The following is a 27842-nucleotide window of genomic DNA, read 5'->3' as shown; positions in this document are numbered from 1 at the left end:
AGGCTGTACCAAGGATCCAATTACAAATGGACAACTTGGTGCTGGCTAATAGCAAAGACAGTGTGGTGGTGGGGGTGGGGGTTGGTGGTGGGTGAGTAGGAGGGGAAGTGTGGTGGCGGGGGGAGGAGGTGAGATGTGGTGTGTGCACTTTGACCTTGAGCTGTTCAAAAAGCAACTAGTTTTTCTCTGCCTTTTTACTGGGGGGATCTGAAGCTGTAACAAAGCTGGGTTGCAATAAAGGTTACCTGAACTTACCACCGGGCTCAGACTCTCATTGAAAGCTTTGAGCTCCAAGAGGTTTTAGTATTAAAGCTCATTTTTTTCAGCCTCTTGCACTAAATTTAGAACATAGAACAATCCAGCGCAGAACAGGCCCTTCGGCCCTCGATGTTGCGCCGACCTGTGAACTATTCTCAGCTCGTTCCCCTACACGATCCCAAAATCATCCATGCGCTTAAATAAGGATTGTTTAAATCTCCCTAATGTGGCTGAGTTGACTACCTTAGCAGGTAGGGCATTCCACGCCCTTACCACTCTCCGTGTAAAGAACTTGTCTCTGACATCTGTCTTAACTACAAATTGAGGGGTGATAGCTCTATGTCCTCTCGTACAAGCTGATGTCATCATCCTAGGAAAGATTCTTTCTCTGTCTACCCTATCTAATCCTCTGATCATCTTTTATGTCTCTATCAAATCCCCCCTTAGCCGCCTTCTTTCCAATGAGAAAAGACCCAAGTCTCTCAGCCTTTCCTCATAAGACCTTCCCTCCAGACCAGGCAACATCCTGGTAAATCTCCTCTGCCTCTTTTCCAATGCTTCTGCATTCTTTCTGTAATGGGGTGACCAGTACTGTACACAATATTCCAAGTGTGGCTGCACCAGCGTTTTGTATAGTTGCAGCATGATATTGCGGTTCCGGAACTCAATCCCTCTATCAATGAAACCTAACACACCATGTGCCTTCTTACCAGCACTATCCACCTGGGTTGCAACTTTCAGGGATTTATGCACATGGACTCCAAGATCCCTCTGCACATCCACCCTACCAAGAATCTTTCCATTGACCAACTATTCTGCCATCCTGTTATTCTTCCCGAAGTGCATCACCTCACATTTACCTGCATTGAACTCCATTTGCCACCTCAGCCCAATTCTGCAGTTTATCCAAATCCCCCTGCAACCTGTAACATTCTTCCAAACTGTCCAGTATTCCACCGACTTTAGTGTCGTCTGCAAATTTACTAATCTATCCACGTATGCCTGCGTCTAAATGAGTTATAAAAATGACAAACAGCAGTGGTCCCAAAACATCCTTGTGGAACACCACTCGTAACTGGACTCCAGACTGAATATTTTCCATAAACCACCACTCGCTGACTTCTTCCAGTTTCTAATCCAAACTGTTAAATCACCCTCAATTCCATGCCTCTGCATTTTCTCCATCAGCCTACCATGTGGAACCTTATCGAAGGCTTTACTGAAGTCCAAGTATACCACATCAACTGCCCTACCTTCATCTACATGCTTGGTCACCTTCTCAAAAAACTCAATGAGGTTTGTGAGACACGACCTGTCCTTGATGACACCATGTTGACTATCTGAAATCAAATTGTTGCTTGCTAGATGATTATAAGTTTTATCTCTTATAATCCTTTCCAAAATCTTTCATAGAATAGAAATAAGGCTCACTGATCTATAATTACCTGGGTCATCTCTTGAATAAGGGCACAACATTTGCAATCCTCCAGTCCTCGGGTACTAAACCCGTAGACAATGACGACTCAAATATCAAAGCCAAAGGCTCTGCTATCTCCTTCCTAACTTCCCAGAGAATCCTCGGATAAATCCCATCCAGCCCAGGGGACTTGTCCACTTTCACTCCTCGAATTGATAACACCTGTGTGTAACTAACCTCGATCCTTTCGAGTCTAATATCTCATACCTCATTCTTTCCCTGAGTGAACACCGATGAGAAATGTTCATTTAGCAGCTCTCCGATCTCTACAGGGTCCACACTCAACTTCCCACTTCTGTCTTTGACTGGCTCTATTCCTACCCTAATCGTCCTTTTATTCCTCACATACGTACAGAAAGCTTTAGGGTTCTCCTTTATTCTATTTGCTGAAGACTGCTCGTGTCCTCTCTTTGCTCTTCTTAACTCTCTCTTTAAATCTTTCCGAGGTGATCTGTAATTCTCCATCGCCTCATCTGTACCATCTTGCCTCATCAACACAAGCCTCATGGAACAGCATCATAAGACACAGAACTTATGTCAAAAGATCAGTGTCATGCAACTGATAGAAAATATTGAACAAACTTAGATAGTCTTCATCTCTTAGAATGGGTGCGGGCTTTGGTTCATTAATATGTAACAATGTTCTTGAGATGACTTAAGGTTTTATAAAAAAAAAGATATCTCCGCTCAGACAGTGCATTAAAGGTGTGAGATTTGAGTCTCAGTATTCCAATCTTGAATCAGACTGCTTCTGTTTCCAAAGTCGGAATTTGTAAAATATTAGATGCATTGACTGCCTGCAGATTGTGTACTTTTTGAACAAAATTGAATGTATCTGCAAATATAATTCTGTCAATACAATTTCACCCCATAGAATAGTGTGTGTGTGTGCAAGTGAGTTTATGCGTGAGCGTGCGCAGAAGTGTGTGTGTATGCTTGGGAAAGTGAGTGTGATGGAGTATGAGGCTGCGAGTGTGAGAGAGTGTTGAGGGGTGTGTGTGTGTCTGTCTGAGAGATAGAGTATGTGTGTGAGAGAGAGACTTAATAAAAGCAAGGGGTTGCATTTTTGCAAAAACAAGGACTGGTACAGATAATGGTCGGGCCATGAGTCGTGTTATAGAACAGACAGACATGGGGGTGGTGGGGGATGTTCAGGTACATAGTTTGTTGGAAGTTGCATCACTGCTAGACAGGGTGGTTCAGGTGGCATTTCGCAACATTGCCTTCATTGTTCACACCATTGAGTATAGGGGTTGGGACATCATGTTGAGGTTGTACAAGATGCTGGTGAGGCCACTTTCAGAGTACTGAGTACAGTTCTGGTGGCCCTGTAATAGGAAGAATACTATTAGAGAGGGTTTAATAAAGATTTTCGAGGAGAAAGTGAGGTCTGCAGATGCTGGAGATCAAAGTTGAAACTTTATTGCTGGAACAGCACAGCAGGTCAGGCAGCATCCAGGGAACAGGAGATTCGACGTTTCGGGCACAGGCCCTTCTTCAGGAATGAGCAGAGAGTGTTCAGCAGGAGAAGATAAAAGGTAGGGAGGAGGGACTTGGAGGAGGGGCGTTGGAAATGTGATAGGTGGAAAGAGGTCAAGGTGAGGGTGATAGGTCGGAGTAGGATGGAGGCGGAGAGGTCAAGAAGAAGACTGCAGGTCAGGAAGGCGGTGCCGGGCTGGAGGGATCCGGCTGAGACAAGGTGGGGGGAGGGGGGATGAAGAAACTGGTGAAGTCCAAGTTCATCCCCTGCGGTTGGAGGGTTCCCAGTCGGAAGATAAGACGCTCCTCCTCCGACCGTCGGGTTGTTGTGGTTTGGCGGTGGATGAGTCCAATGACCTGCATATCCTCGGTGGAGTGGGAGGGGGAGTTGAAATGCTGTGCTACAGGTTGGTTGGGTTGGTTCGTCCGGGTGGCCCAGAGGTGCTCTCTGAATCGCTCCGCAAGTAGGCGGCCTGTTTCCCCAATATAGAGGAGGCCACACCGGCTGCAGCGGATGCAGTAGATGATGTGGGTGGAGATGCAGGTGAATCTGTGGCGGATATGGAAGTTTCCTTTGGGGCCTTGGAGAGAAGTGAGGGGGGAGGTGTGGGCGCAGGTGTTGCACCTCCTGCGGTTGCAAGGGAAGGTGCCGGGAGTGGAGGTTGGGTCGGTGGGGGGTGTGGATCTGACAAGGGAGTCGCGGAGGGAGTGGTCTCTACGGAAAGCTGATAGGGGAGGGGAGGGAAATATATCCTTGGTGCTGGGGTCTGTTTGGAGGTGGTGGAAGTGACGGCGGATGATGCGCTGTACATGGAGATTGGTGGGGTGGTAGGTGAGGACCAGTGGGGTTCTGTCCTGGTGGCGGTTGGAGGGGCGGGGCTCAAGGGCGGAGGAGCGGGAAGTGGAGGAGATGCGGTGGATGCGGTTGACCGACTCCCACAGCTACCTGGACTACACCTCCTCCCATCCTGCCCCCTGTAAAAACGCCATCCCATTCTCCCAATTCCTTCGTCTCCGCCGCATCTGCTCCCAGGAGGACCAGTTCAAAATACGTACAACACAGATGGCCTCCTTCTTCAAGGACCGCAATTTCCCCCCCGACGTGGTCGACGGTGCCCTCCACCGCATCTCCTCCACTTCCCGCTCCTCCGCCCTTGAGCCCCGCCCCTCTAACCGCCACCAGGACAGAACCCCACTGGTCCTCACCTACCACCCCACCAATCTCCATGTACAGCGCATCATCCGCCGTCACTTCCGCCACCTCCAAACAGACCCCAGCACCAAGGATATATTTCCCTCCCCTCCCCTATCAGCTTTCCGTAGAGACCACTCCCTCCGCGACTCCCTTGTCAGATCCACACCCCCCACCGACCCAACCTCCACTCCCGGCACCTTCCCTTGCAACCGCAGGAGGTGCAACACTTGCGCCCACACCTCCCCCCTCACTTCTCTCCAAGGCCCCAAAGGAAACTTCCATATCTGCCACAGATTCACCTGCATCTCCACCCACATCATCTACTGCATCCGCTGCAGCCGGTGTGGCCTCCTCTATATTGGGGAAACAGGCCGCCTACTTGTGGAGCGATTCAGAGAGCACCTCTGGGCCACCCGGACGAACCAACCCAACCAACCTGTAGCACAGCATTTCAACTCCCCCTCCCACTCCACCGAGGATATGCAGGTCATTGGACTCATCCACCGCCAAACCACAACAACCCGACGGTCGGAGGAGGAGCGTCTTATCTTCCGACTGGGAACCCTCCAACCGCAGGGGATGAACTTGGACTTCACCAGTTTCTTCATCCCCCCTCCCCCCACCTTGTCTCAGCCGGATCCCTCCAGCCCGGCACCGCCTTCCTGACCTGCAGTCTTCTTCTTGACCTCTCCGCCTCCATCCTACTCCGACCTATCACCCTCACCTTGACCTCTTTCCACCTATCACATTTCCAACGCCCCTCCTCCAAGTCCCTCCTCCCTACCTTTTATCTTCTCCTGCTGAACACTCTCTGCTCATTCCTGAAGAAGGGCCTGTGCCCGAAACGTCGAATCTCCTGTTCCCTGGATGCTGCCTGACCTGCTGTGCTGTTCCAGCAATAAAGTTTCAACTTTAATAAAGATTTACCAGGATGTTGTAAGGATTGAAGGGTTTGAGTTAGAAGGAGAGGCTGGGACTTTATTCACTGGAGCACAGGAAGTTGGGGGGGGTGACCTCCTTGAGATTGATAAAATCATGAGGAGTGGAGGAAAGGTGAATAACAAAGGGCTCTTGCTTAGCATCGGCGTGCTCAAAACTAGGGGGGCGTTTTTTTTTAATGTAAGGAGAGAGATGTAAAAGGAACCGGACGGGCAACATTTTGAAAGAGGGTGATTTGCATATGGAATTAACTTGCTGAGGATGTGGTAGATGCAGGTACAGTGACAACATTGAAACAGCATTTGGATGGGTACATGAATGAAAGGTTTAGAGGGATATGGGCCAAATGCAGGCAAGTGGGACTGGTTTAGTTTGGAATCCTGGTTGGCATGGACGAATTGGACCGAAGTGTCTGTTTCTGTGCTGTATACCTCTACTGAAACCGGTAGAATTCTGAAAGGGGCTTGACAGGATAGATGCAGATAAAATGCTCCTTTGTGGAAAGGGTCATAGAAGTGTGACAATGTGAAAGCAGGCCATTCAGCCCATCGATTCCTCTCTGGCCCTCTGAACAGTATCCCACCCATACCCAACCCCTTACTCCATATTTCCATGGCCAAGCCACCCTAACTTGTATATCCCTGGTCACTATGGGTAATTTAGCACGGCCAATCCTCCCTAACCTCTACACCCTAATCTATAAATTACCTTCTCAAGAATGTAATTTAAATGCAGAGCTTTACTAAGAAAAATGTCAGTCTGACTCAACATTGGGAAACAGACAGAATTCACACTTAAAGGGATATTTCTGCTTACAAATAGGGCAACGTCTCTTCGAAATGTAAATTCACTTAGATATAACTGCGTCACTTTACATATTAAGATATCCCTTTGAATGTGCCACATCCCTTTGAAATGTAATCTTGTCCATTTAAACCTCTTTATTTGCAGAAATAGCCCGTTAAAATGTCCATGTCCCTTTAAAATGCAGATTGCCCCCTTTAGATATGACGCCGTTCCGTTAGATGTCGGAATATCTGTTTAAATTGAGCCGTGAGCTTTCCCAATGTAGACAGGGCTCCTGGAAACGTGGCAGTGTCCCCCCTGCAGCTGCAGAGCGAGACAGGAGAGTTTGTTTTTGTGAATGAGCAGTTGTAGCGCGAGGTGGCTGTTGCTTGGTGACGGTGAGGCTCCCCCGGCCCCGCCCGTGCAGACGTCACGCGGGGGCGAAGGCGGTTGGGAGGAGAAGTCGCTCGAGCGGGGAAGCGGCGGGAGGGCGGCCGTTAGGAAAATGGCGCCGTGCGGCCCGGGGCAGACACCCGTCACTGGGCACCGCCGCCTTCCTGGTGCAGCTGCTGTGTCACGGCCACACCGGCCGGCTGTACAGCAGGCAGGAGCCGGTGAGCATTCTGGAGGCGGATGGGGTTAAGGGCCTGCTTGGGAACTCGTCGGCCGCCTGGGTGGTGGAGTTCTACTGGTCGTGGGGCGGCCCCTGTGTCAACTATGGGGCCACCTGGAAGGTACTGGGCCCGGGAGGTGAAAGGTGAGGCAGGTTGGGGTTGGGGGGGGGGGGGGGGAGGGGAAGGAATGTGGGGCTTGTGGAAGGAATGAGGGGAAGGAATGTGGAATTATGCACCAGCATGTATATGTTTCTCAGTCATTGAAGGGGCAGGACCTGTTGAGAATGGTTAGTAAAGAATGTGGTGCACTAAGCCTTGTTAACATGGATATAGTTTGTTATTTGGAATAGTAGACTTTATTATTTAGAGTCACAGACCCATTTGGTCCAACCTGTCCATGCCAACTAGATATCCTAAATTAATCTAGTCCCATTTACCAGCACTTGGCTCATATCCTACTAATCCCTTCCTGTTCATATATCCATTCAGATGTGTTTTAAATGCTGTAATTATACCGGCCTCCATCTACTTCCTCTGGCAGTTCATTCCATACATGCACCACCCTCTGCATGGAAAAGTTGCCCGTTCGGTACCTTTAATATCTTTCTGCTCTCACCCTAAACCTATGCCCTCTAGTTGTGAACCTCACCCCTACACTGACGAAAAGACATTTAAAAAAAAGTTGAGCAACCAGACAAAATGCAAAAGCTATAAAATGTTGAGCCACATTGGAAAAAAGAACTGTGGCTCTACCCTTTGTTTCTCCTCCAGGCATTTGAACACTTAACATCTGTCAATAACACCAGCATCGCCACACAGCACATTGTGTCTGTTCCGTGGTGTGAACAACAGCACGCTTGCTCACTCGTGTCACCAACACATTGTCCATGCTCCTCGCTGTCAGCAGAAAAGGCGACATCGCTTATCTCTGTTCCTAAAGGTCTTCCTTTTATTCTTAAAGCTGTGCCCTCTGGTCCTAGTCTCTCCGACCAATGGAAACATCTTCCCAATGTCATTGCACTGTGGGGATGAAGCCCTACCCTGTCCGGTAACTTCTGGTAGGTGAGACTAGGCCTCAAGGTTAGAGGGAGGAGCTTTCAGACAGAGATGAGGAACTGTTTTTCCCAGAAGGTCGTGAATCTATGAAATAGTCTAGATTAGAGTGGTGCTGGAAAAGCACAGCAGGTCAGGCAGCATCCGAGGAGCAGGAAAATAGATGTTTTGGGCAAAAGGCCTTCGTCAAAATTATGGAATACTCTCTGGCCAAGGAAGCAATAGAGACAGCTTCATTAAGTATATTCAAGACACAGTTCGGTGGGTTTTTGTCTGGTAGGGGAATTAAGGGGTTCCTTGTGACAGTGCAGGGAGGAGGAGATGAGACGATGGATAGATCAGCCATGATCTTAATGATCGTGGAGCAGGCTCACTTGTACCAACTGGAGTGAATCCAGGGAGGGAGCAGATTTTACGACCTCAGGTATGTGTCTTGGATACCCGGGTGAGGAGAGACATAAGGACAGGCTGGGACTGTTTTCCGTAGCTTGCCAGAGTCTGAGGAGTGACCTTATACACTTTTATATCGTCATGAGAGACATGGATAGGGTAAATAGACATGGTATTTTCCTTTGGATGGGGGAGCCCAGAACTGAAGGGTAATAAGTTTAGGATCAAGAATGTGGTGTTGCAGCAAGTCAGGCAGCATCCCAGGAACAGGAAAATCAACGTTTCGGGGAAAAGCCTTTCATCAGGAAAGTGTGTGTGTATGTGAGTTTGTGTATAAGACTATGCGTCAGTGAGTGTGTATTTGCATGTGTGCATGCTTGATAAAGTGTGATTGTGATGGAGAATGAGAGGTTGGTGTATGTGTATTTCTGAGAGAGTGTGTGTATGAGAGAGGTATGGATATAAGTGAGGGTTTGCAGTTTACTAAAATAAAGGAGGGCAGGACTTGTACAGGTAATGTTAGGGCCTGGGTCGTGTTGTAGAACAGAGACCCGGGGGTGTTCGGGTTCGTTGTTCTTGAAAGGTGTATCACTGGTAGACGGGGGTGAAGAAGGTGTTTCGCACACTTGTCTTCATTGTTCACATAGGTAAAACCTACCTCTTGCAAAAATGCCATCCTGTATTTCCAATCCCTCCGCCGTATCTGCTCCCAGGAGGACCAGTTCCACCACAGAACACACCCAGATGTCTTCCTCCTTTAGAGACCGCAATTTCCCTTTCCACTTGGTGAAAGATGCCCTCCAATGCATCTCGTCCACATCCCGCACCTCTGCCCTCAGACCCCACCTCTCCAACCGTAAGAAGGACAGAACTCCCCTGGTGCTCACCTTCCACCCTACCACCTTCACATAAACCAAATCATCTGCCGACATTTCCGCCACCTCCAAAAAGACCCCACCACCAGGGATATATTTCCCTCCCCACCCCTTTCCACCTTCCGTTCCCTCCGTGACTACCTACAACCCACCCTCCCATCCTGGCACTTCCCCTGCCACCGCAGGAACTGCAAAACCTGCGCCCACACCTCCTCCCTCACCTCCATCCAAGGCCCCAAAGGAGCCTTCCACATCGATCAAAGTTTTACCTGCAGATCCACTAATATCATTTATTGTATCCGTTGTATTGTAAAGTTAACTCACTGTTAACTTTAGCTTGGTCGTACACTTGAATTTTCTTCACTTTATTATGGGGTGCCTGGGTCGAGGGTGGGGCACTGGTCGGGAGAGGATATGATGGGTTTTCGGAAAGGAAGTGATTCCCCCGGAAACGTGGGGGAAAATCTCCGTTTAAATATGTTTTTGTTTTTTTATTTAGAAATAGTTTTTTATTATATTGTGAATGTATTAAAGAATCTCTATTTTTGTGAATTTTCTATGGTCTATGCTTGTGGTGTTTTGGATGGTGTTTCTCCTCCGGGGGGGGGGGGTCTCGGACTTGCCTGGATGATTATGGTTAGTCATTCGATTAAATGGTGCACCTGGAATGTCAAGGGGAGTAATTCTCCAATCAAAGGGAAGAAAATATTACCAAACCTCAAAAAAGAAAGGGTTGATATAGCTCTCCTACAGGAGACCCATTTATTGGTTAAAGGACGTTTGAAATTACAACAGGGTGGATTTGATCAGGCCTTCCATTCTTCCTTCAGCTCAAAAAGTAGGGGAGTAGTCATTCTTATTTGGAAGAATCTCCCTTTCAAAATCCTAAGTCAGATAAAAGATGAATCTGGACGATATATAGTAATTAAAGCCCTTCTAAATGGAGAGGAATATGGGATTTTAAGCCAGTATTGTCCCCCGGCACATCCTTTCAAATTTATAACGGAAGCCTTCTCCAAACTGATGGCACTCGGTGCTCGTCATACAATTATAGGGGGAGACTTGAATTGCATTATGGAGCCGGAAATAGACAGGATACCCAAGAGTACTGCGGGTGTATCCCCCAGATCTAGACAATTGGCGGATTTGAATCAAGAATTAGGATTAATAGATGTGTGGAGGTGCCTCCACCCGCAAGGCAGAGATTTCTCTTTTAACTCTAATCCACATAAATGTCACACTAGAATTGACATGTTTTTTGCCCCCTCGACTTTTTTAAATTCTATATCATCCTGTAAAATAGGTGATATGAAAATTTCTGATCACGCTATTGTGTACATGGAAATCAAGGCTAGAAACAATGAGGCATCCCCCTGACATTGGCGTATGGATTCCTTCTTAATGAAGGATAGTAAATTTGCAAAATATTTTTCTCAAGAATTTGAAGCTTTCTTGGAAATTAATTTAGGTACGGCTAGTAACCCGTCAATGATGTGGGAGACTATTGAAGCTTATGCGCGAGGTCTGATCATTTCATACTCGGTGACCCAGAAAAAATTAAAGGGAGAACAACAGCGTCTACTTGCTGCTTGCTTAAAAGCAGCTGAAACAGCATACGCTGACAGATCTTCTATTGCCAAATTACAAAGGATTACGGTCCTTAGGACAGCTCTGAATACCGCGCTCACCCAAATGGCAAAGAGGGAAATATTATTTGCAAAACAAAGATTATATGAATTTGGCAATAAACCTGGCAGATGCTTAGCATTTCTCGCAAGGAAAAAAAGGGCCCCTCAAGCTATCACGGCTATCAGGGAAAGTGCTGGTACTCTGATTCACGATCCTAAAAGGATCAACACAATCTTCAGAAAGTTTTATTCTGATCGCAGGATTGTGAAGATAGAGCCAGGAGGATGCAGTCCTTTTTTAAAAGCCTTTCCGGACTTAACCCCAGAACAGGTATCGGTCCTGAATGCTCCCCTAACAACCCAGGAAATACTTGACGCGATCAGGTAACTTCAGAGCGGTAAGGCACCTGGCCCAGAGGGCTTTCAGGTTGAATTTTACAAAGAGTTCACAGGAGTATTAGCTGGCCCACTTATGGACATGTATAACTACTCATATAAGTCAGGGCTGCCTCCTGCCTTCACTGAAAGAGGTGAATATCTCCCTTATTCTCAAAAAAGGAAAGGATCCAGAAGATTGTGTGTCTTGCTAACTGTAGATTTTAAAATTCTCTCTAAAACATTAGCATTGAGGTGAGAGATATGGGTCTCAACACTGTATAATGATCCCAAAGCAGTTGTGATCACCAATGAATTAGGTTTGGATAGCTTCAGTGTGGGTAGGGGCTGCCGTCAGGGATGTCCTCTCTCACCGTTGGTATTCGCGCTAATAATTGAGCAAATGGCGGAAGCTATACGGGGTGACTCTAATATAACGGCCCCGAGGGTTGGTACAGGTTAAACATAAAATTACCCTATATGCAGATTATGATCTCCTTTTTCTTAGTAATCCTCTGATGTCCGTGCTTCACTTAATCCAAGTTATTAATACATGTAGTGCATTTTCAGGCTACAAAATAAATTTTTCAAAATCAGAGGCCATGCCTCACTAGTATGTCCCACTTATTGGACGGAGGGTTTCTTATACTTAGGCGTTTTTATCACCCCAGTATTTGGCCAGCTATACAAGGTCAATTTTGTGCATCTATTGAAAAGGGTAAGACAGGGTCTTCAACGTTGGGGAAACCTTCCAATTTCCTGGCTCGGTAGAATAGCCCTAATTAAAATGAGTGTCTTGCCCCGTCTCTTATACCCTATGAGAATGCTTCCGGTGATGCTGCCGAGGCCGGCACTGCGCAGATTGTATGGTTGGCTGGGTTCTTTCATATGGAATCCTAGACGGCCCCTCATTAAGTTAAGGAAGCTACAGCTTCCACAGGCAAGGAGGTCGGGCTGGACTTTCCAGACTTTAGGAAGTATCAGTTAAGTTCCTTGTTAAGCTACATAGCCGATTGGGTCACGTCTGACCCGCAATCAATCTAGATGGACATCAAGGCTTCTCAAGTACAGTGCCCTCTTATTAACCTCTTATTTTTAGATCAGATGAAAATCATTACGGACCACTGTAGAAACCCTACAGTACTAAACACAATTAAAGCTTGGAATATAATGCGGCAAAACGAGGGTAATTCACATAAAACATCCCCCTATACTCCTATAGTGGGGGCATGGGGTTTTCAACCGGGGCTTACAGATGCCATATTCAAATCCTGGAGATCCAGGGGTATCTCCTGTTTAGGGGATCTGTCTGAGAAGGGGGTCCAGATGTCTTTTGAACAGCTGCATCAGGAATTTGGATTACCTAATGGAGACCTCTTTCGATACTTCTACATTTGAAATTACATACAGAAGACGACTACGCTATTAGATGTTTTCTATAAATCAGAGAACGTAGAGTGTTGTGGCCAATAGGTGTACCCTTGGTCAGCACTCTTTATCATTTATTACGTGATGAAGTGTCGGAAGATATGGACCATCTGCTTAGAACATGGGATCAGGATTTGGGGCTGGAAATTTCTACAGAAATGTGGAATGACATCTGGGAAAATGCCAAAAAAAAATCTCCATTTGTAGCAGAACCCAGGCCATTCAGTTAAAGATACTTCATAGGGCCCATATGGCACCGGAAAGATTGGAGATGCTCCTGTCCTAAATTTTGCCAATGTGTCCCAAATGTAAAGCAGAGGTGGGCATTCCTACACACCGCTTATGGACATGCCATAAGATCCTCAAATACTGGACCAAAGTAGTAAACGCCCTGACAGAAATCTTGGGAATGGAAATTACAGTAGATCCAGTATCTCCTCTTCTGGGCTTCTCGAGCTTACCTTCTCTGGATGTGCACGGGAGGAAATTATTTCCCATTCTCTCCTTCTATGCAAGAAAAAATATCTTGGTAAACTGAATTGGCACAGATTAATCATGGAATGTATTCCTTACAAATATGGTACACCAAAAAACTGAATTATTCTATAAAATATGGCAGCCCTTTTTGAATTTCATAGATACAGATATTTCGGCCATTCTTTCAAGGGCTTTCATTTAGTTGAGGTAACAGTTCTGGCTGGTCCGGGGTCCCTTGGGAGAGGAATCCCGCATGAATACGGGTTTTATTACGACTTGATGTTAACTCATTCCGAGCATGTACTTCACTACTTCATTGCTATGTTATCTTTTTTTCTTTTGAATAATGTAAGATATTTGATCATACACTCTGGTTAGTTATAGGTTAGATTAGTAGTTGAGTTTTGTCTTTTTCTTCTCTGTATCTCTTCTTTTTGTTTGACAGGTTTTGGCTATTTATTTAAGATTTAATTGTATATTAGTGTTTGTACTTGGTTTTTTTATTTGTAAACTTGTAAAAACATGTTAAATTTTCAATAAAAATATCTATAAAAAGAAAAAGGTTCATCTGTACAGATGCATGAGTAGGTGGAGAGCAGAGGGATACAGATTCAGTAATTGCGCGATAGGTTTAGACAGGGGATTTGGATCGGCTTAGGCTTGAAGGGCTGAAGGGCCTGTTCCTGGGTTGTAAATTTTCTTTGTTCTATGTTGAGGTTGTACAGGATGTTGGTGAGGCCATTTTGTTTAGAGTACTGAGTACAGTTCTGGTCACCCTGTAATAGGAAGAATAGTATTAGAGGGGGTTCGGTAAAGATTTACTTTGATTTACGTTGCCAGGAATGGAGGGTTTGAGTTATAGGGAGAGGCTGGGACTTTTTCACTGGAGTGGAGGAGGTTGAGGGATGACCTTATTGAGATTTGAAAAATCATGAGGGGTGAGGGTAAGGAGAATAGCGAGGAGCATGCGCGGTTATGTCGAGCTGGGGGTGGGAAAGTGAAACAAAATTGTGGCTCTACCCTTTTTTCCTCCTATTGGCATTTGGCCAGTTGAATCTGTCAGTTACACCAGCATATCTACAGAGCCTACTGCGCGTGCTCCTCGGTGTCAGCAAAAAACTGCACATGCTTCTATCTGTCTGTAAAAATGGTGCATGAATTTCATTTGCCGGCCCAATGAGGAGCACTGGAACACCGGAAAGAGCCTGGTCCTCCTACCATTCAGAACAGCCCTATTGTCTGAATCCGAGATGTCGATTTTCCTGCTCCTCGGATGCTGCCTGACGTGTGCTTTTCCAGCACCACTCTAATCTTGACCCATGAGCTTCTGAAGCTGCTGCTGCTTCTCTCTCTCTCTCGCTCTCTCTCTCTCTCGCTCTCTCTCTCTCTCGCTCTCTCTCTCTCTCGCTCTCTCTCTCTCTCTCTCTCTCTCTCTCTGAATGAAGATTGAGATTCATCCAAGACTGTAATTTCCTTCCTCTGTCCAACAGCACTCTCTTCTCTCACTCCCTTTTCTATTTCTTTTATTTGCATGCTGGGATCCAACTGTTGACTTGCAGCAACTGAAAAGAAAGGGAGTGAATCCAGAAAGAGGACAGACTCTGGAAAAGCTGGTCCAGGTCTGTGCCTCAAACACATGGCAAGTGCAGTACCACAGGGTGAAGTTATAGCCTTTGCTGTGGAAAAAAAAGCAGAAATGAGGTGTATTGTTTAAATGGTGATATATTGGGAAGTGGAGAAAGTGAGGACTGCAGATGCTGGAGATCAGAGTCAAAATGTGTGTGGCGCTGGAAAAGCACAGCAGGTCAGACAGCATCCGAGGAGTAGGAAAGTTGACGTTTCAGATACAAGCCCTTCATCAGGAATGATGTATGGATGTGCAAAGGGGCCTCAACGTCCTCCGACACCAGTTGCTGCCAGTTGTCAGACAGGTGCAGAAGCAATCAGCAAGGCAAGTGGTATATTAGCAAGAGGAATTGAGTTTAGAAGTAGGGATGTCTCCCTGCAGTTCGGGGGTCATTGAATATATTCAAGGCTGAGTTCATATTACTTTTGAACAACAGAGAAGTGGATGGTTCTTGGGGAAGGCAAGAAAATAGTTTTAAGGCTAGTACAGAACAGTGACAGTCATACAGCATAGAAACACACCCTTCTATCCATGCTGACTATATTCACAAATTAAACTAATCCCACCTGCCTGTGTTTGGCCATATCCTTCCGAACCTTTCCTGTTCATGTACTTATCAAAATGTATTTTAAACATTGTAACTGTACCTGCATCCACCACTTCCTCTGGACATTCATTCCACACACAAACCACGAGCCCTTCATCAGGAATGATGTATGGATGTGCAAAGGGGCCTCAACGTCCTCCGACACCAGTTGCTGCCAGTTGTCAGACAGGTGCAGAAGCAATCAGCAAGGCAAGTGGTATATTAGCAAGAGGAATTGAGTTAAATAAAGTGAGTTAAATAAATTTTTGAAATAAAGTGCTCCTCATGTCTTTCAACTCGTTCTACTCTCACTTTAAACATTTGCTCCCTAATCTTGAAATGACGCCTGCCATTCACCTCACCTATACCCCTCATGATTTTTAAATCATTTTTAAACCTCTCTAAGGACACCTCTTAACCTCCGATGCTCCAGTGAAAAAAGTCCCAGCCTCTGCATCTCAATGTAGGGAGATCCATATCCATTTGTGATCTGTTCAATGCTGGTGCAGGCTTAAAAGACCAAATGGCCAACTCCTGCTCCCAATTCTCAGTGTCCTGGACAGCAAGAGACTATAAGACATCGGAGCAGAAAGTAGGCTATTCAGCCCATCAGGTCTGCTCATACCATTCAATCGTGGCTGATCAGTTTCTGAGCGCCATTCTGCTGCTTTCTCCCTGTCACCTTCGATCCCCTCAATACTCAAGAACCTAGCTATCTAAGTCTAAATATCCTCAGTGACCTGGCCTCTGCAGTCTTCTATGCCAATGAATTCCATAGATTCACCACTCTGACTGAAGAAGTTTCTCCTTATCTCCATTCTAAAATGTCTTCCCTTTACTCTAAAGCTGTGCCCTCGGGTCAATGGAAACATCTTCCCAACATCCACTCTGTCCAGGCTGTTCAGTATTCTGTATGTTTCAGTTAGATCTCCCCTGAGTATGGTCCTGTTAATCAGCATGAACCAGACCCTTCAGGATGAGGTACAGCAGGGATTAGGTTCAGCAAATTGGAAATGGAGGGAGTGTGTGTGGGATGGAGATCTTCAGCTTCTAAGGAACAAGAGAGGAAAGAGAGTTCACGATAAATTAGAATTGATTGGATGGGCTGATAGGCTAAGGAGGGGCAGATGGAGTTGAACTTGCAGAAATGTGATGTGTTGCATTTTGGTCAAGCAATGCAGGCAGGATTTACACAGGGGGAGTGTTGCAGAAGAAAGAGACCTTGGAGTGCATGTTCATAGTTTCTTGTAAGTGGAGTCGCAGGTAGACAGGATAGTGAAGACAGGATAGTGTTTGGTATGCTTTTCTCTATTGGTCAGAGCATTGAGTGAAGGAGTTGGGAGGTCATATTGCGGCTGCACAGGACATTGGTTAGGCCACTTTTGGAATATTGTGTGTAATTCTGATCTCCATCCTATGGAAGGATGTTGTGAAACTTGAAAGGGTTTGGAAAAGGTTTATAAGGCTGGTGTCAGAGTTGGAGGGTTTGAGCGAGAGGGAGAGGCTGAATAGGCTGGGGCTGTTTTCCCTTAGTGTCGGAGGCTGAGGGATGACATCATAGAAGTTTATAAGGGACATGGATTGGGGTGAATAGCCAAGGTCTTTTCCTCTGAATAGGGGAGTCCAAAACTAGAGGCAGTGGTTTGAGCTGTCTCAATCAGATCCCCTCTCAGTCTTCTAAACTTAAGGGTATACAAGCCCAGTCGTTTCAGTGTAAGGTAATCCCGCCATTCCAGGAATTGACCTCGTGAACCTACGCTGCACTCCCTCAATAGCCAGAATGTCTTTCCTCAAATTTGGAGACGAGAACTGCACGCAGTACTCTTTCTGCCTCCTGCACTAAGTTTCGAATGTTGTGTATCAGATGTAAATTTTCCAGGAGTGCAGAGTTTGTCATTTCATCGGCATTGTAAAGTTTACTGGCAGCACCGGGAGCTGTGTGCTGTGTTCAGTAGAAATAATGTGGAGGAGCCGGTGTTGGACTCGGGTGGGTAAAATTAAAAATCACGCAATACAAGGTTATAGTCCAACAGGTTTATTTGGAAATACTAGCTTTCGGAGCGCTGCTCCTTCGTCAGGTGGTTGTGGAGAATAAGATCATGATCACAATTTATATCCAAAGGAGTCTAGTGTCACAGAGATGTGATACATTAAACAATTCTAGATTTAAATCTTTTAGAATGGATTTCTGCTCTTTGGTTTGTTAATCCCAGAACGTGTTTTAAATAGCATTCTCAAGAATGTAATTTAAATGCAGAGCTTTTCTAACAATGTCAAGTCTGACTCGACATTGGGACCCAGACAGAATTCACAACTATTGTTAGAAAAGTGCTGCGTTGAAATGAAATGTACCACCACCACCCACGGTGCCCCTGTGCATTCTCGCCTGCCACCCACTGTGCCCCCAGTCCACTGCCCTCCATGATCCACAGCATTGTGTCCATTCCATCTCTCGCCCAACACCTCCATTCTCTCTGTCATGCCACCCTCTGCACCCTTGTCCATTTTCTCTCTCTTGTCCCCCACCCTCAGCTCACCCCCATCCATTGTCTTTCCCTGCTGTGTGCCCCTCCTCCAGCCCTCTTTGATTGCTGTGTATCAAGCTGATGAAGAGAGAGAATGGATGCTGGGAGACAGGAGGGGCCAGAAATAGGTTATATTTAAAATTGAGAACAGGTAAAATTATACATTCAGAAACATTATTAAAGTCTGAAAGCATGTTCAATTTTTTAAGAGCTGCTGGAATCTTTCTGAAACTTGCACTGAAATATGTGCAGTTAGACCACAGCTCAGGATAGGCTGGAAGGGGTGAATGGCCTGTTCCTAGTCTTGTGATATTGGTTCTGACGATGCAGAAATAGTCATAGCGTTGTACAGCATGGAAACAAACCCTTCAGTCTACGTCGACCAGATATCCTAAATTAACCTAGTGACCCATTCGCCAGAATTTGACCCATGTCCCTCTTAAACCCTTCCTATTCATATCCCCATCGAGATGCCTTTTAAATGTTGTAATTGTACCAGCCTCCTCCAATTCCTCTGGCAGCTTATTCCATACACGCACCATCCTCTGCTTGATAAGGTTCCCCCAACCCCCACCTTCCCTCTCTCCCTCCTAAGATGAAGAGTTGCCCAGAGGGAGAAGATCATTTCCACACAGTGACATCAACAATGGAGCAAGAGGTTGGGGCGAGGTGTCTGGGTAATGTGCTGGGGAAGGGGCAGGGCCAAGCTGTAGGCGGGCCCCCACACTGCACCTGCTGCACATGGCCGGCCGGATGGTCCGCACTGCCTTGCAGAGTTTGCAAAAATCCCTTCCCTTCAGAGAATCCTCACATTGTGGAAGCAGGTCACTCTGCTCAACGGGTCCACATTGACTCACCGAAGGGTAACTCACCGACACCCGTTCCCCTATCCCGATTGCTCGACATTTACCCCCAACTAATACACCGAACCGGGCAGTATGGGTAATTTAGCGCAGCCAATCCACCCTAACCTGCACATCCCGTGGTACTATGGGTAATTTAGCATGGTCAATATATCCTTCACCTGGACTAAGTTAAAAAGCATACAACACCGGGTTAGAGTTAAGCAGGTTTATTTGGAAGGGCTCCTATTTGGAGCGCTGCTCCTTCATCAGATGGTTGTGGAGAATAAGGTCATAAGGCACAGAATTTATGGAAAAACATTATAGAGTCCTGCCACTGAAATGATATCTTGACAAACCTGGATTGTTGAGTCTTTCATCTTTTAGAATGGGTTACAGGTATCATTAATGTAAATCTCAGAACTTCCTTTAAGGCACCTTCGAGAAAACATAAGGCTTTATAACAAAATGTGACATCTTAACTCAGACAATTCATTAAAAGAGTGAGGTCGGAGTCTGTGTGTATCCCAATCTTGAGTCAGACTGGTTCTATTTCCAAAATGCCAGAAGTTTCTCCTTGCCTCCATTCTGAAAGGTCTTCCCTTTACTCTGAGGCTGTGCCCACTAGTTCTAGTCTCTCGAGTCAATGGAAACTTTTTCCCAACTTCCACTCTTTCCAGGCCATTCAGTATTCATTACGTTTCAGTTAGAACCCCGCTGCTTGTGGGCCTATTAACCAGCGTCAACTACATCCTTCAGGATGAGTTACAGCAGGGATTAGGTTCAACAAATTGAGAATGGAGGGAGAGTGTGTGGGATAGAGATTTTCAACTTCTAAGGAATAAGCAAGGAAAGAGAGTTCACGATAAATTAGAACTGATCAGGTGGGCTGATTGGCCAAAGTGTGGTAGATGGAGTTTAAATCAGAGAAATGTGTGGTTTGCATTTTGGTCAAGCAATCCAGGCAGGACTGACACCGTTAAGGGGGATGTTGCAGAACAAAGAGACCTTGGAGTGCAGGTTCATAGTTCCTTGAAAGTGGAGTCACCAGTGGACAGGATAGTGAAAGAGGCATTTGGTATGCTTTCCATTATTGGTCAGTGCATTGAGTATAGGAGTTGGGAGGTCATGTTGTGGCTGTGTAGGACATTTGTTAGTCCACGTTTGGAAGACTGCATTCATTTCTGGTCACCCTTTTACGGGAAAGATGTTGTGAAACTTTGAAAGATGTCGGAAAAGATTTACAAGGCTGCTGTCAGAGTTGGAGGGTTCGAGCTACAGGGAGAGGCTCATTCGGCCGGGGATATTTTCCTGAGAGCATTGGAGGCTGAGGGGTGACCTTATAGACGTTCATAAGGGGCACAGATAGGGTGAATATCCAAGGTCTTTTCCCCAAGGTAGGAGAGTCCAAAACTAGAAGGCATATGTTTGAGGTGAGTGGGAATTTTTAAAGGCATCTGGATACGTACATGAATAGGAAGGGTTTAGAGGGATATGGGCCACCTGCAGGCAAATTGGAAGTAGATTAATTTAGGATATTTGTTTGGCCGGACAAGTTGGACCAAAGGGTCTGTTTCCATGCTGTATTACTCAAATCTTCTTTGGTGAAAGCAGAAGTGTGATTGTGAAGGCTGGAGTTTCAGAGCAGCTTTCAAAGATGTTTTGCCCTTAATGGGAGCAGAAGAAGTTACAATGAAACCCTGCATTTGTGAGACAGCAACTGAGTGAGTGAGTACATCCAGGATTTTGCTGGAAAGTGGGAATTCATTGCACGGTAGGGATGAAGCTCTACCTATTGAGTCATTTCTGCTGGTGAGTGAAACCAAGTCTCAAGATTAGGAGTAGATTCAGGACAGAGATGAGGAGGAACTGTTTTTGCTGGAGTTTAGTGAATCTATGGAATTCTCTGCCCAAGGAAGCAGTAGAGGCAGCTTTGTTAAGTATGTTCAAGATACAGTTGGATGGGTTTTTGCAATGGTAGGGGAATTAAGGGTAGTTGGGACAATGCAGGGAGGGGAGGATCTGAGACAATGGATAGATCAGCCATGACATTAATGAATGGCAGAGCAGGCTGGATATGAAACTACAACCCTGCATTTCCCATGGCTAACCCACCTAACCTCGACATTATGGACAATTTAGCATGAACAATCCAAAACAAGGCCAGTGAGCAGTGTAGTGATGTGGGAAATGAATTTTAGAGAACAATAGAAAGGGACAAGGAGAGTAAATATGCCAGCAATCAAAACTGGATTCTAAAGATCACAAAAATTGAAACCAGAAACGGTATTTGAATGTGTGCTGCATTGTAACAAAAGTGAATGAATTGACTCCACACATTGAAGAGAATAATTATGATCCGAGACTCCTTACAGAGACATGGCTTCAGGATGACAAGGATTGGATCCTGAATATCGAGGGTTTGGTCAAATGGGAAGCGAGGTAAAGGTATAGGGTTGGTGCTGCTAATGAAAGCACTGATCACAGGGTGTCAGCTCAGATTTCAGGTCCTGATTTCTCTGTCCCCTGTTGATCTCCCTGTTCCTACAGAGTAAGATGTCGGTCTGTTCTCAGCTCTGCTGAAGCTTTGTGCCCCCCCTTTTTTTTTTCACTGTCCGGAACAATAAAGCATTCAGCTAATCAAGCCCCAACCCACAATCTCCCAGCCTGTCAACCATCCAGACACATAGTGTAATCATAGCAGGGAATCACACGAAAAATGAAACCAAATTTGAAACAAATAGGTGCTCCTGTTTAATGTTTGTTCATTCGGAAATAAACCAGAAATGGGGGTCTCCCAGGATTCTGATTCTGTCCGACTTGAGGAATTCTCTCTCTCTTACATCTATCTTTGAGAACCCAGCTATGATTTACAACAATATTTACACCAACAGAAGTAAGGCACCTGTTCTCAAATAGACATGGAAATAGAATTTTCTCTCTCATGTGCGCACACACACAAGTCCACAGGAGTGAATGTATATTTGCAGAATTATATTTGCAGAGCTGAGCAGAAATGTCACTTTTTGTTATCAAAATTTAAGTTTTATGGAGAAGGTGCCTTCCAGGAAGACTGGGGTGTGCATATTAATGATACCTGCAACCCATTTGAAAAGATGAAAGACTTAACAATCCAGGTTTGTTAAATGTATCATTTCAGTGGCAGGACACTGTTTTTCTATAAATTCTGTGTCTTATGATCTTATTCTCCACAATCACCTGATGAAGGAACAGCACTCCAAAAGCTAGAGCTTCTAAATAAACCTGTTGAGCTATAACATGGTGTTGTGATTTTTAACTTTGTCTAGGTTAGGGGGGATTGGCTATGCTCAATTATCCATAGTGCCCAGGGATGTGCAGGTTAGGTGTGATAGTCAGTGAGTAGAGCATCAGGTGTAGGGGAATGGGTGTGGGTGGGTTACCCTTTGAGGGTTGGTTTGGACTCGTTGGGCTGAGTGGCCTGCTTCCACGCTGTGGGGATTCTGTGAAGGGAAGGGATTCCTGCAAACTGTGCACCTCGCTCTGACCCTTTTGTTTCGTCCCTTCTCCCTCCCCCTCCCCCACCCATTGGTGTCACAACACGGAAGTGGCCCAGTCAGTTTGAGTGAAGCTCCTTCTCTTTGGGCAACTCTTCATCCTGGGAGGGACAGAGAGGCGAGGGGGGAAATCTATTCACTTGTGGCAACTGGAGTGAATCCAGGGAGGGAGCAGACGCTGCAAACTCAGGTATGTGTCTTAATTACCCGGGTGAGGAGAGACGGAAGGATGGGGAGGGGCTGTTTTCCCCATTGCGCCACAGCCTGAGAGGTGACATTATAGACTTTTATAAAATCATGAGCATGGATAGGGTAAATACACAAGGTCTTTCCCTTGGGATGGGGGAGTCCTGAACTGGAGGGTCATGGGTTCAGGGTGAGGGCAGTGGGGAAATGTACAAGAGACCTCAGCGGCAACTTTTTCATGAAGAGGGTGATGCGTATATGCAATGAGCTGCCAGAGGAAGTGGTGGGGGCTGGTACAATTCCTGCAGTTAAAAGGCATCTGGATGGGCGTATGAATAGAAAGGGATCAGATGGAGAGGGGCCAAGTGGTGGCAAATGCGACTGGCATCATAGAGATGTACAGCACGGAAACAGACCCTTCGATCCAACTTGTCCTTGCTGACCAGATAGCAAACCCAATTTAGTCCCAGCTGCCGGCACCCGGCCTATATAGGGGCCAAGTGATGGCAAACGTGACTAGATTAATTTAGGATATCTGGGCAGGTTGGGCCAAAGAGTCTGTTTCTGTGCTGTGTGACTCTAATTGTCTTCAGTGAAAGCAGAAGTGTGGTTGTGAAGGCTGGACTTTCAGAGCATGTTTTGCCCTGACTGGGAGCAGAAGAGTTTGACTGAAGTGTGTTGTTGTTAATGCCTTGATGTCTCATTTTGCTCCCACCTTCCGGGGTCATTAACCATTTTGTGTCTGGTCCTTCCTCAAGAAGCTGCATTGCAGGTTCACCCTGAATTGACACTTTTTTTTGCTTCCCAAAAGCAGACCTGCTCACTCTCAGCAGGATCCCAGTGTTGTGAAAGATATTCACTTTCAGGTGGAGGTATCCAAAATTCAGAGAGATGTCAGTCTTGATGTTTTTGCTTTTCTGCCCCTGTAAGATCCTGAATCAGCACCTTCAGGGGAATTAGTTAGAGCGGAGTGAGAACAGAAGGGGAGAGAGAGTGGGATGGTGCTTTCAATTTTGTAGAACAACAAAAGACAAGAATATTTCACAGAAAGTAGAATTGCTTGTTCAGAATTTCTACCCTGCACTGACAGTGATGACTTTTGTAATCTCTTTTTAACAGTGTATTTGAAGATAGAAGTTTCAAAATTGGCGCGTGAAGTCCTTAAGCCCGAAATGTTGACTCTCCTGCTCCAGATACTGCCTGACCTGCTGCGCTTTTCCAAAACCACACATTTCAACACTGACTCTCCAGCGTCTGCAGTCCTCACTTTGACGTCAATGTCTGACAGTCACTCAATCCATCGGGACCGGAAACAATTTTCAACTGAGTCTGTGAGAAGGAGCAAAGTGTTTTGGTTCCTGTTTGAGTGTATTTTCAGCATCAGTGGGACTGGATGAGAAACCCTACTGTTGCAGCGCATTGAGTGTGGGGTGTGTTGCAGCAGGAATTGACGGCAGGGAGGGACTAGAAACGTGTTTGTGTGCAGCTGAAGCTTCGGCCATGGAGAAACCCGAGGAATCCTGCCCCGTGGAGAAACGGTGGAAGTGTAGTGATGGCAGGAAAGGCTTCTGTTTCCCGTCTGCCCTGCAGATTCATCGGCACATCCACACAACGGGGAGACCATTCTCCTGCCCAAAGTGCGCGAAGGGCTTTGCCCAGACCTCCGCCCTGCTGAAGCACCAGCGGGCCCACACGGGGAGAGGCCATTCCCCTGTCCCGAGTGCGGGAAGGCCTTCAGCAATTGCTCCGACCTGCTGAGGCACCAGCGGATCCACACAGGGGAGAGACCGTTCCCCTGCCCCGAGTGCGGGAAGGCCTTCAGCAATTCCTCCAACTTGCTGAGGCACCGGCAGGTCCACACCAGGGAGAGGCCTTTCAGCTGCCCTGAGTGTGGGAAGGCCTTCAGCAATTCTTCCACCCTGCTGAAGCACCGGCGGGTCCATACTGGGGAGAGACCATTCCCCTGCCCCGAGTGCGGGAAGGCCTTCAGCGATTCCTCCCACCAGCAGATTTACACGGGGGAGAGGCCGCTCTCCTGCCTCGAGTGTGGGAAGAGATTTACCCAGGCCTCCAACCTGCTGACCCACTGGCGGGTCCACATGGGGGAGAGGCCGTTCAGCTGCCCCCTGTGCGGAAAGGACTTCACTCGCTCCTCCCATCTCCGGAGGCACCAGCGAGTTCACATACCATCGCAGGGGGATTGAAGGAGCGACGGCCGAGTGCCAGTATCGACTGGACTGTCAACCCAGTTCCAGGGATCCCGGGTTTGAATCCCACTGCAGCAGATGGCGCTATACAGGGTATGGGTTGAAATTGCTGAGTGAGTCAATACTTCCTCCAGGTTAAGGCTGTACCAAGGATCCAATTACAAAGGGACAACTCAGTGGTGACCAATAGTAAAGAAAGTGGTTGGGGGTTGGGGGGGGGGGGCGGGGGAGTGTGTGCGCTTTGACTTTGAGCTGTTTAAAAAGCTACTTTTTCTCGGACTTTTTGCTGAGGGGATCTGAAGCTGTAACAAAGTTGGGTCGCAATAAAGGTTGCCTGAGCTTGCTGCTGGGCTCAGACTCTCATTGAAAGCTTTTTGTTTTAAAGCTGTCATTTCTTTCAGCCTCCTGCACTAACCTTCCAATGTTGCGTATCAGATGGAGTCGTGAATGAGCAGCCAGTATCGTGAGAACTTGTCAATATTTCAGGAGTGCAGAGTGTGTCATTTCATCGGCGTTATAAAGTTTCCTGGCAGCATCAGGTGGTGTGGGCTGCGTTCACTAGAAATTATATGGAGGAGCCGATGTTGGACTGGGCTGGATAAAGTTAAAAATCACACAACACCAGGTTATAGTCCAACAGGTTTACTTGGAAGTATGAGCTTTTGGAGCACTGCTCCTTCATCGGGTAACTGTGGAACAGGATCATAAGACACAGATTTAATAGGAAAAGATCACAGTGTCATGCAACTGAAATGACATATTGAACAAACCAAGATTGCTGTTAAGTCTTTCACCTTTTAAAATGAGTTGCAGGTTTCAGTTCATTAATCTGTAAATCCCAGAACTACTATTAATTCACATTCTTGAGATGACTTAAGGTTTTTTTTTAAATAAGTGACATCTCAGCCCAGACAATGCATTAAAAGTGTGAAGTTCGAGTCTGTCAGTATCCCAATCTTGGAACTAGAACCAGTCTGATTCAAAGTAGGAATTTATAAAATATTACACTGATTCACTGCCTGCAGTTTCTGCACTTTTTGAGCAAAGTAGAAATATCTGCAACCCATTCTGAAAGTTGAAAGGCTTAACAATCCAGGTTTGTTCAATATATCATTTCAGTGGCAAGACACTGTAATGTTTTTTCTATAAATTCTGTGCCTTATTCTCCACAACCACCTGATGAAGGAGCAGCACTCCAAATGCTGGTCCTTCCAAATAAACCTGTTGGACGATAACCCTGGTTTGTGTGATTTTTAACTTTGTCCAGTTTAGGGTGGATTGACCGTGCTAAAGTACCCATAGTGCCCAAGGAGGTGCAGGTTTGTGTGGATTGGCTGTGCTAAATTACAGTGTTCAGGGGTGTGCAGGTTATGGTGAATTGGCAAGGCTAAGTTACCCATAGTGAAGATCTTGACCTCTCTTAAGGGGCCTTTTGGTTGAAGATCGGTCAAAAGAATCAATTAAATGCAGTCTGTACAAAGCAAGGTTATCAGTTTAATAAGGCAGCTTGACGCAATTCTGTCCAGCAACACAGTGATTAAAGCTTCTGTGTTCCATGGCGATGTTGCGTGATTACATTAGAAAATTACACATTATTTATTTGTGTTTTTTTTAACAGACAGTACAGTCTTAATTACAAAAGACCAATCAAATGTAATAAGGTGACATGATTTACAGCAGGTTAATCCAATGATATTTCCTGGGAAAGGGGTCATAAGTACGTAAATCATATGCCATGGTAGAGTTCAAGGTTAGTTCAAATGGTCAATTAATGTCAGTGTTCATTTTAAGAAAAGTCCATTGTCCTCTTATCTTTGGATTTTAGCTTAATTCTGCAAAACAGCAGGACAAGTTCAATCATTATTCTTAGCCATTTTGTTGTATTATTTTAAATTGAAAAGCCATTTTGTGGTTAGTAAAAATCTACATATACTTGTTGCGTCTGACAATAACCTAAATTCAAATTTTAGATCCTCACCTGAAGCATCAGAGTCTGAGGGGTGACCTTATAGACGTTTGTAAGCGGCATGGATATGGTGAATACCCAAGGTCTTTTCCCCAGGGTAGGGGAGTCCTACCCTGTTTGAGGTGAGAGGGGAATGATTTCAAAGGGATCTGAGGGGCAACTTCACGCAGAGAGTGGTACATGTATGGAATGAGCTGCCAGAGGGAGTGGTGGTGGCTGGTACAATTACAACATTTTAAAAAGCATCTGGATGGGAATATGAATAGGAAGGGTTCAGAGGGATATGGGCTACATGCAGACAAATGAGACTAGATTAGTTTAGGATATCTGATTGGACGAATTGGACCAAGGGTCTGTTTCTGTGCTGTATGACACTAACACTAATTGTCTTTGGAGAAAGCAGAAGTGTGGTTGTGAAGACTGCACTTTCAGAGCAGCTTTCAAAGATGTTTTGCCCTTACTGGGAGCAGAAGTTGATTAGATTAGATTAGATTACACTTAGATTAGATTACTTAGTGTGGAAACAGGCCCTTCAGCCCAACAAGTCCACACCGACCTGCCGAAGCGTAATCCACCCAGACCCATTCTCCTACATTTACCCCTTCACCTAACACTACAGGCAATTTAGCATGGCCAATTCACCTAACCTGCACATTTTTGGATTGTGGGAGGAAACCAGAGCACCCGGAGGAAACCCACGCAGACACGGGGAGAATGTGCAAACTCCACACAGTCACATGAGGCGGAAATTGAACCCGGGTCTCTGGCGCTGTGAAGCAGCAATGCTAACCACTGTGCTACCATGCCGCCCCTTGTTACAATGAAATCTTTCATGTGTGAGACAACAACTGAGTGAGTGAGTACATCTGGGATTTTGGTGGAAAGTGGGAATTCATTGCACTGTGGGGATGAAGCCCTACCTATTGAGTCATTTCTGCTGGTGGGTAAGACCAGGCCTCAAGATTAGGGGGAGTAGATTTAGAACCGAGATGAGGAGGAGACAGTGAGGACTGCTGCTTTTCCTGGAGTGTAGTGAATCTAGGGAATTGTCTTCATTAAGTATATTCAAGACACAGTTGAATGGGTTTTTGCATGGTAGGGGAACTGAGGTTAGTTGGGGCAATGCAGGTAGGAGGAGCTGAGATGATGGATAGGTTGACCATGATCGCAATGAATAATGGAGCAGGCTGGAAGGGCCAAATGACCAATTCTTGCTTTTATTTCTACGAAACTATTTCCCATAGCTAACCTACTTAATCTGCACATCACTGGGCACTATGGGTAATTAACATGATGAATTCATTCTAACCTGCACCTACCTGGACACCATGGGTAATTTAGCACAGCCAATCCAACCGAATCCGCACAACACTGAACACTGGGTAATTTAGCA

General features: G+C 46.0%; 1 protein-coding gene across 1 annotated transcript in view; it reads left to right on the top strand.

Moving 5' to 3' along the window:
- The window catches only part of LOC148144806 (uncharacterized), a 38484-nt gene extending 13805 nt beyond the window's left edge, over positions 1-24679 (top strand). The window contains exons 5-6 of the mRNA XM_087975101.1: positions 24015-24258; positions 24415-24679. Coding sequence (XP_087831227.1) covers positions 24015-24258; positions 24415-24480 — 310 coding nt within the window. The 3' untranslated portion in view covers positions 24481-24679. The remainder of the gene's footprint in view (positions 1-24014; positions 24259-24414) is intronic.
- Positions 24680-27842: the final 3163 nt, after the last annotated feature.

This window comes from Chiloscyllium plagiosum, unplaced genomic scaffold, assembly GCF_037043375.1.
Source record: "Chiloscyllium plagiosum isolate Xiang-an unplaced genomic scaffold, Cpla_swu_hap1 HiC_scaffold_27, whole genome shotgun sequence".
Classification (NCBI taxonomy): domain Eukaryota; kingdom Metazoa; phylum Chordata; class Chondrichthyes; order Orectolobiformes; family Hemiscylliidae; genus Chiloscyllium; species Chiloscyllium plagiosum.
The sequence above is the reverse complement of the archived record's forward strand: the minus strand, read 5'-3'. Positions and strand labels throughout refer to the sequence as shown.